The sequence below is a fragment of the Cryptomeria japonica genome, chromosome 10 (genome assembly GCF_030272615.1).
Source record: "Cryptomeria japonica chromosome 10, Sugi_1.0, whole genome shotgun sequence".
In the NCBI taxonomy this organism is placed as follows: domain Eukaryota; kingdom Viridiplantae; phylum Streptophyta; class Pinopsida; order Cupressales; family Cupressaceae; genus Cryptomeria; species Cryptomeria japonica.
In genome coordinates, this window is record NC_081414.1 from 228,631,791 (window position 1) to 228,659,708 (window position 27,918).

The 27,918-nt window shown below is 38.6% G+C and overlaps 1 protein-coding gene across 5 annotated transcripts in view; it reads right to left on the reverse strand.

The window, feature by feature from the left end:
- LOC131077806 (oxysterol-binding protein-related protein 1C) overlaps window positions 1-27,918 on the reverse strand; it is a 213,769-nt gene that overhangs the window by 28,171 nt on the left and 157,680 nt on the right. For all 5 annotated transcript variants that reach the window (XM_059212094.1, XM_059212093.1, XM_058015366.2 and 2 more), the window contains one exon: window positions 95-262. In XM_059212094.1, the coding sequence (XP_059068077.1) occupies window positions 95-262 (168 nt within the window). The remainder of the gene's footprint in view (window positions 1-94; window positions 263-27,918) is intronic.

The following is a 27,918-nucleotide window of genomic DNA, read 5'->3' on the forward strand; positions in this document are numbered from 1 at the left end:
AGAGAGAGAGAGAGAGAGAGATTTGCCACATTTTTTAAGCTATATTGTATATAGGAAAAGAACAAAAAAAACCCAACCATTTAAAGGGTTTAACCTTACTCCACTGGAATACTTCTCCATCCGCAAATTTAAGGGTAAGAATTCCAATAGGATCTAGCTGAATAGAACGACCCCAAAATCTGCTTTTCAATGTACTATCACCCCAAAAAACCCAGCCTCTTCCTTCACAATGGCATGCTATGGTCATGGGATGATGGCTGACCTGTCATTAAAAAGGGTGTATTAAACAAGAGCTTCTATCAGGCACTTTATTAAGAAATAGCATAGAAAGGACCCAGAAAGTTAATAACATTAAATTAGGGAATGAAACCCCAACTCTATGATAACCTAAAATGCAGTTGTAAAAATGCACTTAGAACAAGGTTCAAGTACAAACATGGGGCAGCATATGAGTGTGAACAAGACTGTATAATAACAGAAAAAAAATATTTTTTCTTAAATGTTTTCTATGCAACCAACAAGTGCTAAATACATAGGCTTTCAGTGAATTTCTTTTCTGCATGCAACAACTTTTTTATAATATATATATATCTCATATAAACATGTTCTTTTAGTTATGACAGCTTTTACATGTGTTTCTCCCTGCACAGTAATCGGTAATTCACATATGGAGGATAACTCTTATTCTAAAACACTGATGCTGGATACAGAAATCTATACAGGACAATTTTGAAAGCAGAACAAGCGTTTGGCATTTATATACAAAATGCAAAATCTTAGTAATAAAAACCAAGGGGCCGTGTATGCAATTCAATTGTTCTCTCAAACTGTTAGTTCCTCTAAAGCTGAGAAGAACTTGTCCACTTATAGCTTCCTCCACTATATCAAGAGCCACATTACAATAGAGAGAAACAATGCTACATGGAGTTCATCATGGTTCATGTCTTAAGAATCGAATGACTTAATGTTATTTACAGGGACATACTACATGTTGGGATGTTCATCCTTGGACGCCATATAGATTAATTCGAAGGACATAAATATTCAGCAGGAGTATATTGGGATGTCCCTGAGCGCATTTGATCAGCCAGGGGATCCCAAGAGAAATGATAAAATTGATGAGCACATGCAAGCTGAGGATAAAGCCAGTAACCACACAAAAATCATAAATTTATAGTTATTTGCATGTCTTCCTTTCTATTATTCTATTGAAGAACTTACTACTATTTTTGGATTTTGCAATTTTAATTATCTTGTATGATTTACTGTCCTATTGGACATATATATTATCAATCTTCAAATTTTAATGCCAATTTGAATTTACTGTTGCAAATATCAATCTCATGAATACAAATTTCAATTTTGCTGTGCTGATTAATTCAGTTTTAATTATCAATTAATGTCAAATTATGAGATTGGGGATAACGAAGTTAAATTTGTTGTCTATAAACTTAACTATTTTGAATTATATTGTGATTCTTGAATTTATTGTTATCTATTCATTGTTAAGCCATTAAAATTATTATTAGAATTCAAGTTACCTAAAATTTCCAAACATTCAAGCAAAAAATCCCTGCTTACCCACTTTCAATGCATCAAGAACTTCATGTAATAACAACAGTAATATTGCATATATGTATACATATATGTGCATTTTTATTTTTATTATAACATTGATAAACAAGATAGTTACAAGATAGTTACAAGATTAGTTAGAAAAACTCTTCCAAAGTAGGAACAAGAAAGAGCTGGTTACTGTTGGTTTTCTGAACGTGTTGCATTGCTCCTCTTCTCCTTCAGCAGGGTGCAGAAATCAGCACGTTTGGCACTTTTTCCCACCTATTCTGAGCTGAGTGCAAGTCTTCTATTTAGCATGAAAACATTTTTCTTATATTTAGAGGGACTCTAAAAGATGAGTTGTTATCCTTATATCTAGAACAAGGCACTTTTTGTTTTCTGTTTTATTTATTTAGATTTTTCTAAAGATAGAGAGAGAAGTTTTGAGTGAAATGTAATTCATTTCAGTTTAATAAAGGATGGATTCTTTAGTAGCATTCATATCTTCAAAAATGTGTGTTTGCAATTTATCATACGCAAGTATGCTATTTTGACTTAAGTTATAATGTACAGTTAGGGCTACTTTTCCAAGTGCAGAATGTGCATATCAAGGTCTAAAACTTTAAATTGGTATCAGAGCACATTATTTGAAATCTTCCAAATCTGTTTATTGAGTGTGTTGCTATCCTTTAGAGGGAGCTGTCAGACATTTTTAGCAAGTGTGATGACCTTGCTTCAGTGATTGAAGTGATCTTGACTTGTGAGAGCTTGTACAATGGGATCTCTAAATGCTCCAGCAATTGTTGTGTTTATCTGCACCTGTGATAAGCTGCTGATCTGAGTTATTCCCTGCTACTTCATTCGGTTTTAGCATGTTCCAATAGCTACAATTATGACTATTCTTGGTCTTAGAGAGTGGGACCATCTAGAGTGCTTTCGACTTTACACCTATAGCTTACAGATGCTATTGGAGGAGGTTCATCTTTGGAGTTTTGTGAAGAAGACTGCATCTACTACTAGTACCATTTAGTTGGTTGAACAAAACAGAATTTGGCCATACTAAAGCATATCATCCTAGATGTGGTGAAGGACCATTTGATCCCTTGCATCACAAAGAAGATGACAGTGAAGTAGATGTAAGATGCCTTGACCACTCTATATCAGAGTTTGAACATCTAATAAAGAACAAGATAAATGCCATATGCATATGGGATACAAACATTGTGGCCAACTACCTAATGAAGATCACTAAGATTTGAGACTAGCTCGCTACTATCATGGTAAAGTTGGGTAATGATAAGTTGGTATCCATACCTTCAAATGGGTTCTCTCCATCCTAGGACCATTTGTTTGAGTTGTTTGTGCTCACAAGAAGCTTACCACTTTTGAGAATCTTTGGGATAATTTCATGTAGGAGGAAACTAGATTCGAAACTACTTCAGCCAAAGTAAAAGAGTCAAAATCTAGACCTCGTTGCAAAGATAAGTAAAGGTTGTAAGGAATGAGGATCCAAGAAGGATCAAAAGGGGAAGATGGAGGATTCTAGTTCTCACCAAGGGAAAAAAGACTCGAGCCATTTCAAGTTTTTCAAACGCCACCATGCTTCTTAGTATCATTAAAAGAAGAGGAAGGAAAGTACTAATAGACATTGTTTTAAAGGAGTACAAAAACACCAATAATAGATGAGCTTTCATCTAGGCTCAAGGGAACCTATCATTATGTTCTCCTCAATTTTTGATTTCAAAAATTGGACTATCATATAGAAATTTTTGTTAAAAAATGGAAATTTTTACTCTGTGGCACGCTTCCCGAGACAGAAATTCGCCCCATCCTTGGACTGGATTGATCGTTGATCCATCTCCAAGCTACGTTTCAAATTTCGTCGCGTTCCGAGTCCGTTTGCTATGTTTTTGCTTCAATGCAGGGGAATTTTTTGATAATTACCAGTAACTGGTAATTTGTTTTTCAAAACCCCCTTGAAGCTTTTACGCTTGTAGGGGAATTTTTCTCCAACTGCAAGTTTTTATAAAACTTGTAATGAGGGTTTTAAAACCCCCATTACCAGTATCTTGACTTTAGTGTTTATAAAACTTGTAAATGGGATTTTAAAACCCCTTTACATGTCTTTATAACTTAAAGTTATTTTTATAATGTTAAAATAAATCTTGTAAATGGGATTTTAAAACCCCTTTACATGTTTTAAGTGAAATCACTTGTAAAGGGAATTCTATTTCTCTATTACAAGTAATTTAACTTGTAATTTCTTTTCTAAAACCCGAAATTTGCCTTAGAGGCAAAAATATGAACATTTTGTAAAACTTGTTGTTTTGTTTCCAAAACCCGAAATTCTTCCATGCCATTGCAAGCTGATTTGGGTTCGAATTTTTTGGAGGAAATGTAGGGATTCCTTCCAAGTGTGGATTTGCTGCAACTTTGAAGGATTCAAACCCATTTTCCACGCATTCATTAAACCATTTTTTCGCCATTTGTCTTCTTCAAAGCGTTTTTTCTGAATCATGCATTTATGCGATTTGCCATGGTTTGGGGGTTTCAATCCATCTATTCCTAAGGCGTTTTTGACTCAACCATAAATGTGTTGGATTCTAAGCATTTATCAAACCATTTTATGCGCATTTTTGGTTTCGGATTTGCAAAAAAGGCCCTAAAAACAGTCACTTTTTTGCTAAAAATGCAACATTCTTCGCCTATGAGGTATGCTTTCAATCCTAAATCGTTTTTGCTTTGCTTGTATTTAATGATGAATAAAATCAATTTCGAACCACTTCCTTAACATTTTTACGTGGCATTTTTATAACAAATCGGTTTTATTTTTGTCACAATGCGTGGCTAAGTTTTTTCCATTGTTTAAATTCTATTTAAAGGGCTTCATCTTCCATGTTGGGTTGATTCTCCAAGTTTGGATTTCTTCTCAACCTTGCAAGGTAATTTTTATTTTTGTATTTCTTTCTTATTTCTTTCCTTGCATTTTCTTGTTTAGTTTTAGTTTTGTTCATGTTCATAACGGGTTTATGAGAGGAAATTCCCCATTCTACAAAGAAATGTGTAAAGTAAAGTTGTTCTTCCCCTTTGTAATTCTCCTTCTTTACTTGCATTCGGGTTTTAGAAACCCGATTGCGAGTAAGACGAAAATTTGTGTTCTTCCCCTTTTTGAACAAAGACTTAACCTTCTTTGGTCCAAAAATCAAGTTTCAAAATAAGAAAGATGTGCTCTTCCCAATTTGCAATCTTCCCAATTTGCAAAGAAATTTGCAAGTGTGAAAAGTTCTACCTAAAGATGTGTTCTTCCCTTTTTGGACAAAGACTTAACCTTCTTTAGTCCAAGTTTCAATGACGAAAAAATTAAGTTCTTCCCAATTTCGGGTTTTGAAATCCGGATTGCAAGTTGCAAGTTCTTCCCATTTTTGCATGGCAAAGTTCCAAGTGATCTTCTTGAAATTCATTTTTACCTATCCGTTTCCAATTCGTTCATCCGTACTTATCATCTCCATCATTTCCTACTTGCCTAAATACCATTTTTTTCATCCATTCCTTCGATTTTCAGTTTGTAAGTAAATTTGCATTTGGATTTAGAAAACCAATTGCAAATGTGTTCTTCCCAACTTCCAAACTGAAAATTCATTCTCCTTCCATTTATTCATGCTTCGTGTTTTGCAAGTATAATTGCATTCGGAATTTGGAAACCCGATTGCACGTTTGTACTTCCCTCTTGTGTACTTGCAAAACATGTTTCAAAACCCGACATAAGTCAAAAGCTTATCTTTCCACCTCTTATATTTCCTCTCACAAATCCAAAGTACGAAAGTTTAACTTTCCTATTTGGAGGAGTAAAAATGTCTAAAGATACTGACTTTGATATTGCCTTGATACTTTTGGATCTACATTGCAGCATTCCCAGTTGTTTTCAGATGACAGATGTACCATCATCTCCCACTCCAAAAAAGATGAAATACAAGTATGACAAATACCAAAATGAAGTCCCTCAGTCACAGGTTTCCTCCTCCCTTGATCATATCAAGGATACTGAGATAGGGCATGTTGACATGTCCGAATTCATACAAAGGATGGAAGATCCGAAGGAGGGGGATATGCAACGGTTGTTGGACAGCCATATCCATCATATCGCATCCTTTCCAGTTGCTGCCCTAGAACCGGAATTTGTTCTAGCATTTGCCCATCATTTTGATAAAGAGACACGAGTTATTAAAAATGATGATGGAGAAGTGATCATTCGTCTGGATGCAGAAGCTATAGAGAGGGTTTTCAAAATACCATCTGAAACCATCTATATAGAGATCTCCAAGCAAAGTGCAGCTGAATACTTTGCCAAAAGGGAGAAAGATTGTAAGTATCATATCAATAAATGGATTCATGAACCTCGCACTATGCTTACCAGATGGGCAAAGTTATATCGATCTGATTTCAAGAATGAGATCGGTGATACTATTACTCTTCTAAGCCGTATGATGGGATTGGAGCATTCCAATGTTTTTGAACCGTGGATGTACCAATTTATTATGTTGATAAGGCAGTCTCAGCACATTTGTTGGGGTGAGATCATTAGTGATGCTTTGTGTGAACAACTTGCGGTCGTCCCTACTACTTTCACCTTCTACATGAATTCATATCTCGTGTATATTGCTGCATCACTTAGACATTTCCCAGGTCTTTCCACCAAGGGTGACCGCATGCTTGTACCAGTTTGGGAATACTATGATCAGTTGCCTCTAAGATCAAGCAGGTCTCATTTCAGAAGGGTTCAGGACGCTTTCTTTGGTCATTACCTATGTCAATTTGACAAGAACCTGAAGAACAAAAGAGTCTCAGAAGAAGCATGGGAAAGGGTGAAAGAATATGGTTGTTTGTTTCTCCAGTTTCCAACTTTTACCTACATGAGAGTTGGGTGCTATGGCAGGCAGCCTTACATGCTTCCACGATACCCAACCGATACCCAACCGACAAGATTATTCTCATGGAATTGGGAAGATAGATCATGGTTGTGCATACACATCAGTCAGTTAAGCACAAGGTTGGCATGGGTATTTCTTCCAACAACCCATTGAAGATTGGTCAATATTCTATAATGACTTCAGTCAAGGCTAGGGCTATGGAGACCGAGTTGCAGGAAATTAGACTCAAAAGATTCAAACCTAGAGCTGATTTCGATTACCGGGGCATGAAGGAAAAGATCAAGAAGACCTTCATCCATGTGCATCGGATAGAAGATATCTGGGTTGATCTCCGTACAGAAAAGGAGATTCGCAAGATGGATTACTGCCGACTCACTGCAGAACAGATTGTGGATCTAAACCTCGTGAACATGCCACAAGGTATGATTGATGATGGCAACGTTCTTGATCCTGAGTTTGTCAATCAGAATGTTGATGAGGCTCTACTTCCTTCTATCCACTAGTCCCATAAGGAAGGCACTTCTATCTTGGATAGATTTCAGTCAGTTCTTGCCAATACCAATATCTGTCTTAAGAACAATGGTGTCAAGCTCATTAAGATTAAAGTTGGGAAAGAAGATGATTCTACAGGTCCTCTTGGGCGGAAGTCTGAAATTCAACTGGACGATAAAGAAGGTGCATCCTCTTCTAGTACAAGGATCAAACTGCGAGTCAGTCGTGCAATGGTGCTTCCTCCCCAGTAAATAACAGTCCAAGGTAAGGAGAAGCCATGGTTGGAAATTCATGTGATTGATCCTGAAGCTTCAGAGGAAGAAACTCAATCTGATAATGCTCCTCAGTCGTTTTCTACAGAGTCCCCACATAATTCTCTTTCTTCACTTCCTATTGAGGTACTCATGTTTCCTCCTGTGATAGATGTGAACTCTCGTTCTGCCCCTTCAGTTTCAGAATCTCCGCATGACGTTCTTCCACTTTCAGCAGTAGAACCAATTCAAAATCATTCTCAGGAAGATTTGCTGAATATCTTTTCAGATGATCCTTCATATGCACCTTTATCTGATATTGATACTTCTTTGACCTGTTTTAATGAGTTCATGACATCTTCATCACATCCTGTCGTCACTCAGCAGACTATGGTGGCTATTCAGACAGACACTTCTCCCAAGGTCACCACAGTTCTTCAAACAGAAACTGCTTCTCCTTCTTTCCTAGAGTCAGAGTTAATGGCCTTACCTCCATGGCTCAGTTCCTTCACTGCAAAGAGGAAGAAGCAGGTGATCTCACCTGATGCCTTTGACTATCAACAGTTGAAACAATCAAAACCTAAAGCTGTTAAGAGGGCAAAGACAGTTTCGAGGGTGACCGTTGATGAAAATCGGATGAGTGGCAGAAATTGCTGAACCAATATCAGATAAACCAGTTGAAGAAATGCAAGCAGCTGATTATCAGATCACAAAAGTGCAACTGGGTAAGCAAACTCATGAGGTTGTCAAACATGACGCTCAGCAAACAGTGGCTACATTGGTACAACGGTATGATGAGGTTTTGACCAAGAAAGATCAATTGAAAGTAGAGAATCAAAGACTCATGGCAGCTATCCAAAGTATTACTCAACCTTCAAGTGGAGAAGGCCAAGTACCTATTTCTTCCAAGGTCAGTGAACCAATCCAAGGTATCGAGAGAGCCGCCCAAAAGGTTCAAGCCTTAGACACCTGGGTTGATCAATTGCATGACTTATGTTCACAAGTCATAAGACAGGTATTTGAAACAATGGCTAAATTGGAAATCATTGAAGATAAGTTGAATCAAATCTTGGGTGCTTTCAAACTAAATTTGGAGAAGGTTGAGAGAAATTTAGTTTCTTGGCGAAAGATGCCTCAACATCAGTTGGGCGTTCTTCAGGTGCATGACATAATTCCTTCTAGAGTCATGTACATTGAATATGAGGAACTTCTGGAGAACAAATCTCTTGTTCTCAAGTCGCTCATTCAAGAAATTGATGAGACCTTAAAGTTGCGTGAAGCAGTCTTTCAAGATGTTTCCTCCCATTGTAAAAAGGCATCCTGTGACATTCTAAATCAGGATGATGAGTTGTTGCCCGACAAAGAAGTTCTTGCAGATCTGCAACTCAAGATTCATGATGAATGGAGAAGTGAGCAATTCTCAGTCTCTTCCATTCAAATATTGATTAAGTATCAAACTGAGTTGCAGGAAATCCGGTCAGCATTGGAAAAGGGCAACTCCACGCTATGCCAATGCCATGATGTCATCGTAAAGACTAGGGTGGTGGCTATGAACACTCATGAACCAAATCCTGATGAATTGCAGAAAGTTATTCGGAAGTTCGAATTGTTCGTGTCTTCAAGAGGTGCAGCTTAAGTGTTTTTAACACTTGGTTGTAAATTAGAAATTGTAAATTCGAAATTGTAATTTCAAAATTGTAGTTTCTCTTTCGAAAAGTTTACTTGTAAAAGCATTTTTGTAATTGCAAGTTGTCATCACTTGCATTTTTGTAATTGCAAGTAGGCAGGTTACAAGTCAATTTGAAATAGGACTTGTAACCTTGAATAAGTCATAATTTGTAGTTGAATAGGTCTTGGTGGTTGAGGGAATTTCTCAAGTTAGTTAGGATCCTCCCACCTTTTTCTCAAGGCTCCTCTCCTATAAATAGAAGAGAGGGTCCTTTGTAATCTTTATGTTTTGGGAAAGCAAGCAAAAACTCTACCAAATTTACAGCAATAAGTCTTTGAGCTTATGTATGTGAATTGAAGGTTTTGAAGAATAATAAAGAAGGATTACTCAAGTTTTGAATCTTTGAGCTACATGTTTGAGTTTGACTCTTTTTATTTCTTCTATGCAAAGTGTTTCTAAAGGAGCTTAGTCCAATCTGATTTAAAGTCTTTGAGCTGCAAGTAGAGAAGATTAATTAAAATAGGAAATCTCTAGAAGGAGCAGCAAGTCTTTGAACTTGCGTCTATTCTTGAGGAAAAAATTATTGTTTGATGAGAAATAGCAGCAAGTCTTTGAGCTTGCATTAGTTCTTGTCTTTGTGTTAAAAGAATAAATTATTCCAGTCTTTGAACTGTTGTCTTTTATTCGTTGTAAAATTTACTATAGCAAAGGGTAGCTAGGACTTCTAATAGTCAAGTCTTTGAGCTTGACATTGCTGTCCCGTCCCAAAGGAAGTGACGGAAGTCTTTGCGCTTTATGGAAACTTCATTTCCTTTCTCTCATTTTACTTCAAAGTGGTTACTGCTATTCATATTCAATCGCTATCCTTTTCTGTGAAGAGAAAAGGATATTGTCTTTGTTGAAGAAAGAAGGAAGACTGCTGTCCCATCCTGTTTTTATTTCAGTTTTAGTTAGATAGGGGGAGCCTTCCCTTAATTAGGAGAGTTTTTACTCATGTGCTGTGGTTGAAACCACAATTTTGTATATTTCCCCAAGTGTACAAAATTTTCAACCAACACATTATTTCTAGCATAGTTGGCAAACTTTAACTCACCAAAAACTTGGCAGACCCAAAATTTGTGACTTAGCAAAAACTTTGCAAATAACTTGACAACTTAAAAAATTGATTGAATTTCTTTAGAAACACATTTTTTTGCAAATTTCAATGATAAAATGTATCTAGTGAGTCCATAAATGAGTACAAAAGTGTTTTCTATTAAATTTGATTAATTTGAATACAAATTGAGTACAAAATCACATCATGATGCAAAATCCTAATACAATAGATAGCTGACAACTATTATGAATTTATGATGATTGCCTTTGAAAATCATCATAATTCATAAATTACATATTGCAAAATACAACATTTTACATCTTTCTCTTCCCTAATCTAGTGGAAACTTGGGAAAAGGCTGAGGCTCTAATCCTTGGAGTCTACTGTTGCTTCTCACATAGCATAGAAGGTTGTGCTTGTGGCTTTGGCTCGACCTCCATCCTACAAGTAGATGGCAAGGACTTCTCTGCCTCATCAATGTCGTCCAATCCTATAGCTCCTTCTGCTGTACTGTAATGTCCCCATTTTGAAGCAAGATTTAATAATAAATACTAATAATAAAATTAAAATATAAAAGAATAAAAATTAAAATAAAATAATTATAATTTAGTTAAGTTTAATGAATAGTTAAAACGAATGAAATGAAAAGTTGTGACTCCCTCAAACATGAGATGTAAAAGGGAGAAGAGAACCTCATTTGAGAGAAAAACATGGGGGATGGAAATGCAGATCTGTTTGTGAAAGTTTGTAGCCCTTCAAAGGGCAGAATTAATGAAGAGTTGCACTCCTTCAAAGGGTGCTAATGGTGAAAGAGTGTATCTCTTGCCAAAGGGCATACATGATGAAGAGGTGTGACCTCTACCTCATATTGGGGGATATAAAAGGGAAGAGGGATCAAATGGAATGGGGAATTGAATGAACTGAATATGATAGAGGACGGGAAGGAGAGCGAACTGGAGAGGAAGCTGTCTGCTGCGGACGAAAGGTAAAGAATAGGTAATTACTTATATTAAATAATATAAGTATATTAGCTAATATGTAATGTTCATTGATATTAGTTAATGTGTAATACTCATTAATATTAGTTAATGGGTAATGTGTAATGTTCATTAATATGTGATATTAATTGTAGTCTAGTGAATGTATATGTATTCATTAATGTATAATATTCACTGGTCATTAAACATAGGTAAAGGATATAATCATGTAAATTGTTGTATATCATGTTAATTGTTTTATACACAAATTTACACACTAGGAAGGATTATGTAATACAAAGGTATTTAATGAAATGTAATGCATATGTTAAAGATGGTAAAGCACATTGATATATATAAGTTAAAGAATACATTAGGAATCCATGTTAACAACAAAGGGATAGATTATGAACTCAAAACTGATATGCATATGTATGGTTTGGTTGATTAACACTCAACCAAGAAGAGACGGATCTGGTCGATCCCCTCTGAGGACTTGGATGATGGAGGCATCACCCAAGGCAAGGAATAGACAAGGGTCTTCCTTGGATGGCTTGGGTGTAAGAGGTTACACCCAAGTCAGGACTCGACGGATCTGGTCGATCCCCTCTGAGGACTTGGATGATGGAGGCATCACCCAAGGCAAGGAATAGACAAGGATCTTCCTTGGATGGCTTGGGTGTAAGAGGTTACACCCAAGACAGGATTCAAACTCATCTTCATTTTCCTGGAGGGCTTGGGAGCAAGGGGTACCAAGAAGGCGAGCTTCACAGCCGCCTAAGGACATACTTTCGTATGGCATTCATATCCTTTTTTTATTAGATGAAAATTATGATTATGTTAATTAAGTATTAAAGTTAGATTGCAATTAGGATTACTTATATATATATATATATATATATATATATATATATATATATATATATATATATATATATATATATATATGTTTGTTGTGTTCTAACAATTTGTTTTGCAGGTTAATGATCTCTAACTAGTAGGGACATTACATGTACCCAAATCCTCCATTGCCTAGCTCTCAAAATCAAAAATCTCATCTTCAATAAACAATGGGGTTTGCTTGTCCCACCCTAACCAATTGCCATGAGGATCAACCACCTACGATTTGTCCTCTACCCTTCTTGTGTGCAATCGAAGGTTGTATTACACAAAGACAAGATCATTGAGGTATTTTTGAGTTAATTTCATCTTCTTCACGTGGATAACCTCAAACAAACTCCGATTGCACTTGCAGCTAGATGCACTACAAGGTTGGCACAAAATATGGAGGGCTAACCTTTAAATATTTGGGGTATTTGCACCCCAATCTATGCACCAAGAATCTACGAAATTAAATATTAAACAGTTAGAAGGCACCCCATATTTTATCAAATTATCAATAGCTGCAAATTTAAAATTGTAACTTAAAGGATGCATGTGATGTAAAGACTCCAATTTTTATTACCTAGTGATAAAGTGGTTCTTCCCTAGATGGCTAGTTCCAAGAAAAGAGCTTAACGTGAGGATTTATTTATGTTTAGCAATCACATGCCTAAGGCGAACATGATAACTATGAGTGGTTTGTGTTGTGCGTATTGCACACCCATCCCCGTCAGTTGACAGGGGAACCCCAATTTGTGCCTGTCTGTCCCTGCGGAAGGAGGAGATTTGAAAGTCCAAGTCAAGTGTCGTTAAAACCAAAATCGGTCTGAAAGACCGAAATATGAGATGGTTCATAAACTCTCAAAGTGGTTCGTTTGGGAGAAAACATCAAGGAATCCCCAAAGCTCGCGAAATAGGCTTTCCGAGACGAAAATAAAATCGCGTGAGAGAAAATGTTTAAATTACGAACTTTCCAAAAAGGCCCTCGAAGCCGAAATTTGCAAAGCTTCCCTCTGAGCCGAAATTAACAAAAGTCTTTTTATCCCGAGAATAAAAGAGGGTAAAGAACGTTAAAACTTAAGCACTTTGCAAAAAGTCGCCCCCCAGCCGAAAATCGCAAGTTAAGAGGAAAGGCGTTATTTTTATAAAGCTTGCAAAGAGTCTTCATAGCCCAAAAATCGGCAGGCTTGCAAAATGGTCTCATTTGCCCGAAAACCAACCTTTGAAAATAGGTCAAAATCCCAAAAATAGAATATCGCAAAATAGCTTCACAAGCCGAAAGGCTTCGAGATTTGAAAAATGTTTCATTTGGACCGAAGTTCGCCCAGAAGATCAGAATTGCCCAAAAATTGTATAACTTTCGGAAACCATTCTTTTATCTTGCAAAATCTTCAAAAGAGCAGAAATGGCAAAAGACGAAATCGCATGAAGGGGCGTTAGACTTTAAAGTTTGCATTTTCGCCTCCCAGCCCGCAAATAATAGAAAACGTAAAAACGCAAATTTTGCAAAATAATCCCTTTGGCCCGAAAATGCAAGTCATGACAAAGGCGTTTTTTATATAACTTTTCATGAGGCCCTGCTAGCCCGAAAATGCAAAATAAGTAGGGCGTTTTTTTTTTTAAAAGAACGAGTTTGCAAAGGACCCTTCCAGGCTGAAAATCGCGAAATGTATGGAGGGCGTTTTAAAAAGTTTGTATTTTATGCTTTGGGCCCTAAATTGGGCAGGCAAGTGAAAATCGCGGGTCACAACTTTTAAACGCTAAACATTAACCTTGCAAAAAGTCCGTTTTGCCCGAAAATGGAGTAAAGCGTCATTTTTATAAATCGCAAAGTTTGTATTTTGTCCTTTTAACCCGAAAATTATCGAGGGGTTAAAACGCGAAGCTTTAAAACGTTTTTCAAAGGTCTCTTCACCCCGAAATTGTGCAAGAAAGGAGAATCGCGCAAGTCAAAAAGGCTTTAAATTTTATAACCTCTTCAAAATCGCCCTTCCAACCCGAAAATGGGCAAACGGTGAAATACGAGCATTATTTTCATAAAGTTTTGCAAAGTGGCCTTTTATGCCGAAAGTGTCAAACTCGCGCAAAACTCTCAAGTTGGCCAAAATATTGAACAACTTCAAAGTCGCGCAAAAGGGGGTAAATGCTTTAAAATTAGCAAACACCAAGAAAAACCAGCTAGAATCACACATTCAGTTTCTTTTGGCCGAAAGAAAGTGAAAGTAAAATCTCCCAAAATCGCACACTTTGTCCAAGCGGCCCGAAGTTTTGTAAAACTTAGGATCATCTCACCCCCTATCAATCGAAAAAAACCTTTCAAGATACATCTCACAATGAGCTTCTCCGGCCAGACGTCGTATTTGTTAAATTAATTTTAATTTTTCAAATTGATTTATTAAAAAGAGATTGATTGTTCGCACGACATCATCACAAGGAAGCAGGAGAAAGCCTGAATCAACAAGGCCAAGCGCTGGAAGATGGAGGAGAAAAGATGCAGTGCAGGATCAAAGCGATGAAACATTGGGAAGCGTGTCGTTGAACGACAAGCTAAATCCCACCACCGGAACCAAAGACCAAAGAACATCCAAAATGCTACCAAAATGTGCAAACTCGAAAGGATACACAGCTGGATTTAATTCCAAGAACTCAGTTTTAAAAACTGAAACTATTTTATTGTAAAAACTGTCTGGCCCCACTCAGATATTTTGAAAGGGGAAACAAGTCAGTTGTGGACAGTTATGTCCAACTACCGAATAGACTCAAAATAATGACAAAACAGTTGTAGGTAGTTGAATTATGGTTGGTTGGATGACTCAGAGTTGAATTGGCAGTGGTTAAAGCTACTAGTTTCTGGAACGCAAATAAGAACCCTTGGATGCAGCCCATCCTAGCCTTCGATTCAAAATTGTAAATCTATAAAAGGCAGAGGCCTTTCTTTTGTAAAGAGTTAGACTCTAGTTAGAATTTTGGGAGTCAGATAGTTAGATTTTAGAGTTAGAATAGATTAGATTTTAGGCATAGCATAGAGATGCTGCAGAAATTGTTGTAATGGCAGCTGAAGCAAATATATGAACATTCAAATATGGTGTTTGTTGTCTTTTTTTGAGTCTGTTTGCATGGTTTCTTTCAGCTGGTTAATTTTAGAGTGCAGGGATTTTAATGGTGAAGTGTGGAGGGGTATTTGATGCATTTTTGGTTCATACCATTGGGGGTCTGCTGATTGTAGGTCACCGTGCATGGTTAGTCTAAACCCAAACTGTGCTTAGTTTACTGCAGGTGTTCGTCTTAGGCTACACCAGAATTGGGTGCCTAAAACGAGTGTCTCCAGTCTGAAAATCCTTCATCCCTTGGAGCTTGCACCGTTTTTGTCTAGTTGTGAGGGTATCTCTGGCGAAACAAGAACTGGTTTATCGAAATCTATCTACCCGCTACATCAGCTGTTATCATCCTTGTCCTTAGGCTTCTTGAACCCTTCCCATTTGATTTTATTTCGTAGTCTGAGAATCACAGCAGACCACCTTGTTGCAAAACGTAAGTCCCCTTGTGCTCCCAGCAAATCATATCGACCGTTGAGCTTTCTTGCAGTCAAGACCTGACAATCGAAACCTTGAGGTCGTCCCCATTGATCAAATTGAAACAGCATTAGGGATTTCCTTATCTCAAGAGAGGATAGGATACTCAGCGAGTACATTCTATTCTGCGTTGGTCGAATGGAGTCGTAGCAATGCGATTTCATACACGTCAACAGAATTGGCGCTAGGAGGAGGGCCCTTGTCAGGATCCTTGCAGCAAGTTGAGTCCATTAGGACCTTTTAAATGCTATACTTGGGATATGCAAGATCCCTGTTGAACCAGAAAAGCCAAAAAATCTAAAAATCTAAAAATACCAAAAATATTTCTATGTTGAGTCAGTCGCTTCATGAAGGTTGTTCACAGCCTGAAATTTTTCATATCCAGCAGAGGCTAAGACTGCAGCTATATCCCAAGCGGTTGTTCAAATTTGCATCTGCAGCTCACTACAGAATTCATGGCACCACAATGCACGATGCACTAAATTGCTTGACATTTTTGTCAAGGGTCAAGCTCGCATTGTAGGGGCAGATAATATTTTGGGATATCTCCAAACCGGTGAAGTTAGCACAACCGAATATTCCTAGTCCTCCGTCCAGCATCAATGAGTTTACACGTTTTAAGGAACAGATTGAGAACCAGTTTGGTCTTGATGAGGAATTACGCTTAGAACGTGCTATCACCTTGGTGGTGCAGAATTCACCATACCCCACACTCAGAATTCACCTGCTCATTGTGCATGGAGGCAATCAATCAAGTCAAAGCCCAGTTTGGACTGTCGGAAGATCTAGAGGAGAGCATCACCAGTAAAGTGTGGAGTGCCTACCTTGTTGCAGACAAGTATAGACGAACGCAAAATCAATGCAGCGTCACACTCCCCGATGATGAAAGGATGGAGTTGCCAATTGCTAAGCAAGATGAACCGGTCAATCAGACCAAGGCAGCAAATGAATTTATTGTCCCTGCAACTGATGAGGACAGTGTTCAGGAGGACGATCAAGTGAGCTTTGTGGATCAGCCACGAGTTGAAGACCAGTTTGCGGCAGCCTCACCAATGGACGATGCGGTCCAAGAGTCTGTTGAGGATGTTTTTGAGGGCCAATCAATCGAACGGTCCCTATTGTTTGAAGACGTGCTGACAGAGGTGCCTAAGGCTGCATTGTTCACACAATATAAAGATGCACCAGCAAATGATGCACCCCTCTTTCCTGAGTTCGAGTTCGGTTTTGAGATCAACTGTCAGCTTGGGCCACTCGATGAAAAATCTGATGCTGATTTGCACACTCTAAACGCTACTGAGATGTTCCACCACCAATGGCGACCTCCTGATACAGCTGCTAAAGATCTCCCATCGCATGACACCCCGCATGACTCAGAATCACACCAGGTTGTTTCTTTCCCTCCTGCTATTACTTCTGAAAATTTTCAATTTACTTTTGAATATTCTCGGAAAGCAACCTGTAAATGGATTAACCACGCACCTAATGAACTTCCCCAATTGATAATTTTTCCTGAGGTCTTGGTTAAACCTGAGAGTGGCCAACTGAAAATTTTCTTTTCAGAGTATAAAGACAAACAAACCTAGCTGAGAACTATTCTCACTGCCCTATTACTGCTACATATACTGAAAAATCATCTTGGGTCGGGAACGCATGCATATAGTCCGCATTTTGTACAATCGGTCTCTTCTTGTGCATAGTTAGTTTAGGTTTTTGTTTTCTATTTTTTTATTCGTTTTTGTTTTTAGCTTAGATTTCTTGTTTTCTGCTTTAGTTTAGTTTTCTTTTCGTAGTGTAGGTGTCCTTTCGGAAGGGGTTGTCTCCTTGTCAGTTTTTGAAGGGGTTTGTTTGCTTCTCCCAGCATTGGTGTGCGAAGTCGGAAAGTTTTTTTCCAACTCATTTCTTGGATGACAACTTTGGTAGAGCGCCTAATTGACGGTTGCCCCCATAGCCAATCCATTTTGATTTAAGGCTTAGTCATTCTAAAAATTTAGTTGCTTACTGCGTCTTGTTGCCAACGTTGTGATCACTGCACTTTTAAACGCTTAAAATCGCTTAAGTCTGTCGTTTTATCAAAGAGAAGTCATTGCAAGTGAAAAATCTGAAGCTCTGCTTCAATGACCACTATAACGCTCAATCCCACGTAGGCTTCACTGCTTACCAGCCAAGGTGAAAAAGTGAAAATAAAAGAGAAAAAATCAAAAGAAAAGAAATTGAAAAGCAAAGAAATATCAAAATGCTTGGCTTTGGGAATGCAAACCCCTCTGCCGATTTTCAATAAGAAAATTTATTAGAAACAGAGCAATCTCTGTGAGCTTACAGGTGATAACTCCGTCGGGGCTATAAACGCTTGCTGGCAGCAGGGCTCTATCCAGGTTCTTTTAGGAATTAGAGTTGCTCTACGTAGCTTGCATTAACTGAATAATGATATTTTAGCTCTCTTTAAGCTTGAATGAACTTCGCTGCACACACTTGATTTCTGAAGGTTGGTGACTTTGTAGGAACCCAACTTGGCTCTCCTCTGCTGACTGTTTCTTTTGAATGCAATAGATTTGAATTTGTTTTGGTTTTTGAATGTTTATCGATTTTTTTGTGTTTTTTTGGTAATAATGAGCAATGAAACAATACTGGAATAAACTCCTATGCTTAAAATAATACTGAAACAATAATATTACTGCTGGAATTAATTTACGAGACTATCAAGGGAATGTTTGTTCTGTTTTATGGCCAATATGCCTGGAAAACAAATTCATTACAATGTAAGATAAAAACCTGATTTTTGCTGTCCCAGTAGTTGAAAAAAAATCTGCCAACTGCAAATTTTAATTTTTTTGAAAAAATTACTGTTCACGCGGTACTGTAGCAATCCGTACGGTGGCACTATTCACGTGGTACTGTTCACGCGGCACTGTAGCAGTCCGTACGGCGGTACTTTAGCGTTTACTGTAGCGCGGGTACTGTAGCAGCAATTGTATTTTGAAATGATTGCTTCAATTCTGATTTTTAATGGCTGCCAAATGAAACTGTAGGTCTGCAATTAATATATATTCGAAAATCTGCATACCCTAGATGTCTTCCCTTCTTTTTAAAGCCCAAATAGAACTCCAGAATGAAGCTCTCCTGAAATGCCAAATTTAGTGGATATTTCACCACCTCAAATGGTTGCAACACTGAAGAATTGTCGCTCTCCAATGGCTGACTGAATCAGAAACCCTTGGCTTCTTCTCCCAAGTTCATAACAAACAAATATCAATTCTCTGGATGGATGATATAAAATGAGCTCTTAAGTCCCTTCTTATTCTTTCTTATGAGAGCTCGAACACTTTCTTGGCCAATGTGGGATTAAAGACATATTCACACATTATAATATTAAAGTGACTTTATTATTATAAAGTTACTTTATAACTTTATAATAACATTAAAATATTTAAATAAATCACTTAAGTCACTTTTAATTAAATTAATTAAATATAAAGTCACCTTTTTTAATTTTATTTTATTTAATGACTTAATAAGAAATTAATTTAATCAATTTCTCCTTATTTCTCCACTTAGCCTTCGGAGAATGTAAAGGCTAAGAACTCCAATGAGATGCTAAAAAGGTGGGGACATTACAGTCCGCCCTTCCTGAAATTGCTTGTCCTCAAGCAACTTCAACTCCGGATGCTGCAAAATCTCCTCATTCTCCCAAGTAGCATCCTCTACTGGCAAATCCTTCCACTTCACCAAATATTCCCGGATGTTACGTCTCCTCAAGTTCCTTTCTCTGAAATCAATGATAGCCTCCGGTATCAAAACAAGTTTTCCCTCATCATCCAGGGGTGGTAGTACTGTAGAAGGCACAATATGATGTCCTAGCGCCTTCTTGAGGCGTGACACATGAAAAACGTTGTGCACCTTGCTCTCTGCCGGTAAATCTAACTCATAAGCCACCTCTCCCACTTTCCTGATAATCCTAAATGGACCATAGTATCGTGGCTTAAGTTTCTCGGCACCACTCTTCTTGAGAGTGGATTGACGGTAAGGCTGCAACATAAGATACACCATATCTCCAACCTCAAAAGTCCGCTCAGTCCTCTTCTGATCTGCATACTGCTTCTGCTGATTCTGTGCCTTAGTTATATTATCCTTGAGAGTCTTAACAATGTCTTGACTCTCCTGTAACAAATCACCTGCACTGGGCACTCTACTGTCACTCAAAAGCAGATCCATAAAATTGGGTGCCTCGTACCCATACAGGGCCATAAAGGGTGACATCTGAATAGACATGTGATAAGTGGTATTGTAGCAATACTCACAGAGATAAATCCACTTTACCCATGCCTTCTGTTGCCCTACTATATAATTTATGAGATATCCCTCCACCCATTTGTTCACTATCTCTGTCTGACCATCTGTCTGAGGGTGGTAGCTAGTACTCGGAGTGAGCTCTGTCGCACACAACCTGAATAGCTCCTGCCAAAAGTGACTCATAAACCTGTTGTCCCTGTCACTCACAATGCTCCGAGGTAAGCCATGTAATCTGAATATCTCCTTGAAGAACAACTCTGCCACCTGTGTAGCAGTGTATGTAGCAGTGATCAGAAAGAAGTGTGCAAACTTCGTAAGGCGATCCACAACCACATATATGCAGTCCCTGCCTTGGGCCCTAGGCAGTCCTGTGATGAAGTCCATAGACAAACACTCCCACTTCCTATCAGGAATCGGAAGTGGCTGAAGTAAACCGGCTGGATAGGAGTGTTCTTGCTTATTCTGTTGGCAGGTGGGACACTCCCTAACATACTGAAGTACCTCTGCTTTGAGCCCTTTCCAAGTGAAGCGCTCTCTAATCTGTCGGTATGTCTTGTAGTAACCAGGATGTCCTGCCATAGGTGAATCATGAAAAGATTTCAGAACCATCCTCCTCACTGCTGATCCTGGAACCAAAAATATTCGCCCTTTGTAAATGATGAGCTCATTCACAAGGGTGTATCTGTTGTCCTGAATATTCCCATCTATGAATCCAGCTGCCCAAGTATCCTTTGCATACTCTGCAAGGATCAAGTGTCTCCAATCCTCCGATATGTCTGTCAATAAGCTCAAATGGGGCCGACGTGATAAGGCATCAGCAACTACATTCTGTGTCCCCTTAAAATATGTAATGTCAAAGTCATAGGACTGTAACTTGCTCACCCACTTCTGCTGCCTATCATTGAGATCTCGCTGCCCCAAAAAGTATTTTAGGCTATTATGGTCGGTTTTGATACAAAATTTGCTACCTACCAAATATTGCCTGAATTTAGCCAAAGCATGCATAATAGCTAACATCTCCTTATCATATATGTTGAAGCTCCGCTCTGGCCCTCTCAATTTCCTGCTCTCATAAGCAATAGGGTGCTTCTCCTGCATAAGCACCGCTCCAATGCCCTCCCCGGAAGCATCACAGTGTAGCTCAAAAGGTTTGCTGAAATCTGGTAATGCTAACACTGGACAAGAAGTCATCAACTCCTTAAATTTCTCAAAACACTCCTGTGCCTCAAGAGTCCACAAGAAAGCTCCCTTTCTCATCAAATCTGTCAAGGTTGCTGCATGCCTAGAATATCCATCCACAAACCTCCTGTAGAAACCACATAATCCCAAAAAGCCCCTCAACTGTGTAAGGTTCACCGGTGAAGGCCACTCCACAATGGCACGAATCTTTTCAGGATCCATGCGTACGCCCTCTGCACTGATGATGTGACCCAAGTACAACAACTCTGTCATGCCCAAATCACACTTTGACTCCTTTGCATACAAGGACTCTCTGCCCAATATATCCAACACCGTGTCAAGGTGAACCAAGTGCTCCTCCCAAGATCTACTGTACACCAAGATATCATCAAAGAAGACAAGTACAAATTTCCTCAACTGAGGATGGAAAACCCGATTCATTGTTGCCTGAAAAGTAGCAGGTGCGTTAGTTAGCCCAAATGGCATAACTACAAACTCAAAATGGCCACAATGACATCTAAAGGCTGTCTTCTCAATGTCCTGCTCTCTAACTCTGATCTGGTGATAACCTGATCTCAAATCTATCTTTGAAAAGAAGCAAGCTCCATGAAGCTCATCTATCAACTCATCGATCCTAGGAATGGGGTACCTGTTTTTAATTGTCTTCCTATTAAGCACCCTGTAATCAATGCACATCCTCAATGTCCCATCCTTCTTCTTCACTAAGACCACTGAAGAAGCGAAAGGAGACTTACTTGGTCTAATGTGGCCCATAGCAAGTAACCCCTTTACGGTTTTCTCAATTTCATCCTTCAACCTCTTCGGATGCCTGTAAGGTGTAATCATGATGGGTTTAGCCCCCTCCTCTAACTCAATGATGTGCTCAATACCCCTGTCTAGTGGTCTACCTGGTGGAATGTCACTGAAAACCTTAGAGTGTTTAACTCTAAGCTCCTAAATATCAGGAGGATATTCAATCTTCTGCTGTCCCTCCTGTGATGGCATCAACATGCACTCTGCTGCCCACTCAACCTGATCATGTCGAATCAATCTAGCCATCCTCCGGAAAGAAACCATCCTGAGATCACTGTCCCTGATTGCCTTAAGAATATGTGTCTTCCCATTCACTTTAAACTTCATCTCCATCTCCTTGAGGTTAAGAGTGAACTCCCCAATATCATGCAACCAACTCATCCCAAGGACTATATCTGTATCTCCCATAGGCACAACATAGAAATCTGCCTTAAAGTCATAATTATTAACTTTCAATGGGAGTCCAGTGATCTTACGATCACATTTGAGGACATAGCCATCAGCTACCCTCACTCTAATTCCCCCAAACTCCTCTGTTTGTATGCCACGCTTCTCCACCATCCTAGCATCAATGAAATTATGAGTGGCACCTGTATCAACCAAAGTTATGACTCGCTGTCCAGCAAGCACTCCTCTCATCTGGAATGACCCTTCCTGCCTAATACTAGTGAGACGAGCTTCCCTAAGTTGCCCATCTCCTTCCCCATCCTTGGACTCCATTTTAGACAAGTTTTCAGCCTTGTCTTCCTCTTTTTCACCATCTATTTCCTCTATATCAGACTGCTGATCTGAATTATCTGATTCTGATTCCTCATAGTATGCCCACATAACTCTGTTAGCTTTGCCCTTTGGTCTAAGAGGACAATCATGGTTTGCATCATAGGGTCCTTTACAGTAGAAACATAATTTTTTCTTCCTCAAATCATTTAATGTTTCCCTGTCAAAAGGTGCTGGAGTTTTATCTTTAGAATCATTTTTAAAATCAGTCCTCTCTGGTTTTTTATAAAATGGTTTGTTATCCTTACTAGAAGACGCTCCTTTGGACTGAAATTTGTTTGTTGGGACTGTATGTTCCATACTTCTTGCCTTTTTCATAGCTTCCTGTAAAGAAATAGGATCAAATGCCTTTATCCAACCTCTCAGTGGTTCGGATAGGCCCTCAATGAAAAGAACTATCAATCTACGCTCTGAAATGTTTGGCACCATGACTGCCAACCGCTGAAATTCACCAATGAAATACTCCAAGTTGCCTGTTTGTTTTAGCTGTGCTAAGTCCCGGAAGTAAACCTTTGGATCTTTCTTGTCAAATCTTTCAACCAACCTATCCACGAAGTCCTGGTACTCTGTCACCTGATTATGTTGAAGTGTTACCAAACCATGGTACCACCAATCATGTGCTACTCCCTCCAAATGCAAAGTGGCGTATTTGATAGCTTCAATCTCTGTCATTGGCCTCAGTGCCAAAAATGTGTCAAGCTTATGAATCCAAGCTTGAGCTGTCATCTTACCACTCCCATCAAATGTAGGCATAGTAAGCTTGCCTGTAACTCTATGCAGCTCACTATTTTGACCTCTAGGCCTCCTATCCTGTCTGAGTGACCTGTAATGCTCTCTCCTCTGATTTACAAACCTCTCGAATGTCATCCTCTCTCGTACCTGTGGAGTTAATAAATCCCATTCGTCATTCGCAGCCATGAGGATATCTGCGAACATCTCCTCTCCTGGTTCTCCTGTAGGTGCTACCTCAGGCTCATCTCTAATGAAGGTAGGACGTGTAGGCCTGTCTGCTGTCCTGGAATGAGTCCTATGAGTTCTAGGTGACCCCACTGCACTCCTGTTATCCCCTTGCTCCTGATTCTGTCTGTCTTGTGGGTTCATGCGCTCAATCATGGTGGTGAGTGCCTGCAAGGCCTGAGCCATCTGCTGCTGTCCTGTAGCCATTACTCTGAAAAATTCCCTTGTTTCTTGCTCCTCATTCCTATCGCCTCTGGGTGGGCTACCCCCTTGCCTATCACCCATGGTACCCGGCTGCCTGTCAAATTCTTGTTCCCTGTCAAACAAAGCTCGCCTGCGAGTGTAATATCTGTGAGAGCCAACCTCAGGCGGCTGCATGTGATTGCTAAACCCTTAGGATGGCAGGATTTAGCTCTGATACCAATGTAGGAACCCAACTTGGCTCTCCTCTGCTGACTGTTTCTTTTGAATGCAATAGATTTGAATTTGTTTTGGTTTTTGAATGTTTATAGATTTTTTTGTGTTTTTTTGGTAATAATGAGCAATGAAACAATACTGGAATAAACTCCTATGCTTAAAATAATACTGAAACAATAATATTACTGCTGGAATTAATTTACGAGACTATCAAGGGAATGTTTGTTTTGTTTTATGGCCAATATGCCTGGAAAACAAATTCATTACAATGTAAGATAAAAACCTGATTTTTGCTGTCCCAGTAGTTGAAAAAAAATCTGCCAACTGCAAATTTTAATTTTTTTGAAAAAATTACTGTTCACGCGGTACTGTAGCAATCCGTACGGCGGCACTATTCACGCGGTACTGTTCACGCGGCACTGTAGCAGTCCGTACGGCGGTACTTTAGCGTTTACTGTAGCGCGGGTACTGTAGCAGCAATTGTATTTTGAAATGATTGCTTCAATTCTGATTTTTAATGGCTGCCAAATGAAACTGTAGGTCTGCAATTAATATATATTCGAAAATCTGCATACCCTAGATGTCTTCCCTTCTTTTTAAAGCCCAAATAGAACTCCAGAATGAAGCTCTCCTGAAATGCCAAATTTAGTGGATATTTCACCACCTCAAATGGTTGCAACACTGAAGAATTGTCGCTCTCCAATGGCTGACTGAATCAGAAACCCTTGGCTTCTTCTCCCAAGTTCATAACAAACAAATATCAATTCTCTGGATGGATGATATAAAATGAGCTCTTAAGTCCCTTCTTATTCTTTCTTATGAGAGCTCGAACACTTTCTTGGCCAATGTGGGATTAACGACATATTCACACATTATAATATTAAAGTGACTTTATTATTATAAAGTTACTTTATAACTTTATAATAACATTAAAATATTTAAATAAATCACTTAAGTCACTTTTAATTAAATTAATTAAATATAAAGTCACCTTTTTTAATTTTATTTTATTTAATGACTTAATAAGAAATTAATTTAATCAATTTCTCCTTATTTCTCCACTTAGCCTTCGGAGAATGTAAAGGCTAAGAACTCCAATGAGATGCTAAAAAGGTGGGGACATTACAGACTTGATTCAGTTCGCGACTCCATTTTTACTTTGAATCTGTCTTCTGTCATTTGGGTTCTTCTGTGAGGTATATACTGGAGATTTTGGGGTTCGATCCTGATAGTCATCCTTGAAATGTTCAGGAACGTTTCCCAGTTGAGTCGCCATTTGTTGTGCGTATTGCACACCCATCCCCATCAGTTGACAGGGGACCCCCAGTTTGAGCCTGTCTATCCCTGCAAGAGGAGGAGATTTGAAAGTCCAAGTCAAGTGTCGTTAAAACCAAAATCGGCCCCAAAGACTGAAATATGAGATGGTTCATAAACTCTCAAAGTGGTTCGTTTGGCCGAAAACATCAAGGAATCCCCAAATCTCACGAAATAGGCTTTCCCAGCCGAAAATAAAATCGCGTGAGAGAAAACATTTATATTATGAACTTTCCAAAATGGCCCTCCAGGCCAAAATTTGCAAAGCTTCCCTCTGAGCCGAAATTAACAAAAGAGTCTTTTTAGCCCGAGAATAAAAAAGGGTAAAGAGCGTTAAAACTTAAGCACTTTGCAAAAGTCGCCCCCAGCCGAAAATCGCGAATTAAGAGGAAAGGCGTTATTTTTATAAAGCTTGCAAATAGTCTTCATAGCCCGAAAATCGGCAGGCTTGCAAAATGGTCTCATTTGCCCGAAAACCGACCTTTGAAAATAGGTCAAAAATCCCGAAAATAGAATATCGCAAAATAGCTTCACAAGCCGAAAGGCTTAGAGATTTGAAATATGTTTCATTTGGGCCGAAGTTCGCTCAGAAGATCAGAATCGCCCGAAAATGGTATAACTTTTGAAAACCATTCTTTTATCTTGCAAAATCTTCAAAAGAGCCGAAATGGCAAAAGACGAAATCGCATGAAGGGGCATTAGACTTTAAAGTTTGCATTTTCGCCTCCCAGCTCGCAAATAATAGAAAACGTAAAACGCAAATTTTGCAAAATAATCCCTTTGGCCCGAAAATGCAAATTGTGACAAAAGCGTTTTTTATATAACTTTTCATGAGGCCCTGCTAGCCCGAAAATAGGAAATGAGTAGGGCGTTTTTTTTTTTTAAAAGAACGAGTTTGCAAAGGACCCTGCCAAGCAGAAAATCGCGAAATGTATGGAGAGCGTTTTTAAAAGTTTGTATTTTATGCTTTGGGCCAGAAATTGGGCAGGCAAGTGAAAATCATAGGTAACAACTTTTAAACGCTAAACAATAACCTTGCAAAAAGTCCGTTTTGCCCGAAAATGGAGTAAAGCGTCATTTTTATAAATCGCAAAGTTTGTATTTTGTCCTTTTAACCCGAAAATTATCAACAGGGGTTAAAACATGAAGCTTTAAAACGCTTTTCAAAGGTCTCTTCACCCCAAAATCGTGCAAGAAAGGGGAATCATGCAAGTCAGAAAGGCTTTAAATTTTATAAACTCTTCAAAATCGCCCTTCCAACCCGAAAATGGGCAAACGTTGAAATACGGGCATTATTTTCATAAAGTTTTGCAAACTGGCCTTTTATGCCGAAAGTGTCAAACTCGCGCAAAACTCTCAAGTTGGCCAAAATATTGAATAACTTCAAAGTCGCGCAAAAGGGGGTAAATGCTTTAAAATTAGCAAACACCAAGAAGAACCAGCTAGAATCACACATTCAATTGCTTTTGGCCGAAAGAAAGTGAAAGTCAAATCTCCCAAAATCGCACACTTTGTACAAGCAGCCCAAAGTTTTGTAAAACTTAGGATCATCTCACCCCCTATCAATCGAAAAAACCTTTCAAGATACATCTCACAAAGAGCTTCTCGGGCCAAACGTCGTATTTGTTAAATTAATTTTAATTTTTTTCAAATTGATTTATTAAAAAGAGATTGATTGTTCGTAGGACATCATCGCAAGGAACTAGGAAAAAGCCTGAAACGATAAGGCCAAGCGCTGGAAGCTGGAGGAGAAAAGATGCAGTGCAGGATCAAAGCGATGAAACATTGGGAAGCGTTCCATTGAACGACAAGCTAAACTCCACCACCGGAAGCAAAGACCAAAGAACATCCAAAATGCTACCAAAATGTGCAAACTCAAAAGGATACACAGCTGGATTTAATTCCAGGAATTCAGTTTTAAAAACTGATACTATTTTATTGTAAAAACTCCCTGTAGGCCCCACTCAGACATTTTGAAAGGGGAAACAGGTCAGTTGTGGACAGTTATGTCCAACTACTGGATAGACTCAAAATAATGCCAAAACAGTTGTTGGTAGTTGGAATTATGGTTGGTTGGATGACTGAGAGTTGAATTGGCATGGGTTAAAGCTGCCAGTTTCTGGAAGGCAGATCGGAACCCTTAGATGCAACATATCCTAGCCTTCTATTCAAAATTGTAAATCTATAAAAGGCAGAGGAAATAATATACTAAGAGGAAATAAATCATTAGATATTGATTAATTAGATAAGGTTATCATAAATAAATGCTTAGAATGTTAATATATTTAATATATTAAATAATAAAGGAAAAGTACTATTAAATAAATGATTAATATATTAAATAATAAAAGAAAAGCATTATTTAAATGATTAAAATATCAATGTATTTAAGAATAAGCAAAAGTGTTATTTATACAACGTTCTAAATATACTACGAACTATTAATAAAAGTGTGTTATTAAATTAAATGCTACTATGAACTAGACGACCACTACTATGAACTAGACTCCTCCCCCGCACGAAATGGTGTGACGGTAATCGCAGCCTGGGCTGCGACCACCATCGCATCCCTTCGCACGGGAGGGACCCGTGGAGGGATGCAACCCTTCACGAGGTATAAGGAAGGCCATCAACGCATAGAATGTGGGAGGCGAAGACAAGGAGATAAGAACTACAGCAGGTAGACAGAGGACAGTAAAGGGAAAGAAGAGAGGTACAGTTGCATCAACAGAGTCAGAATAGGAGATTGG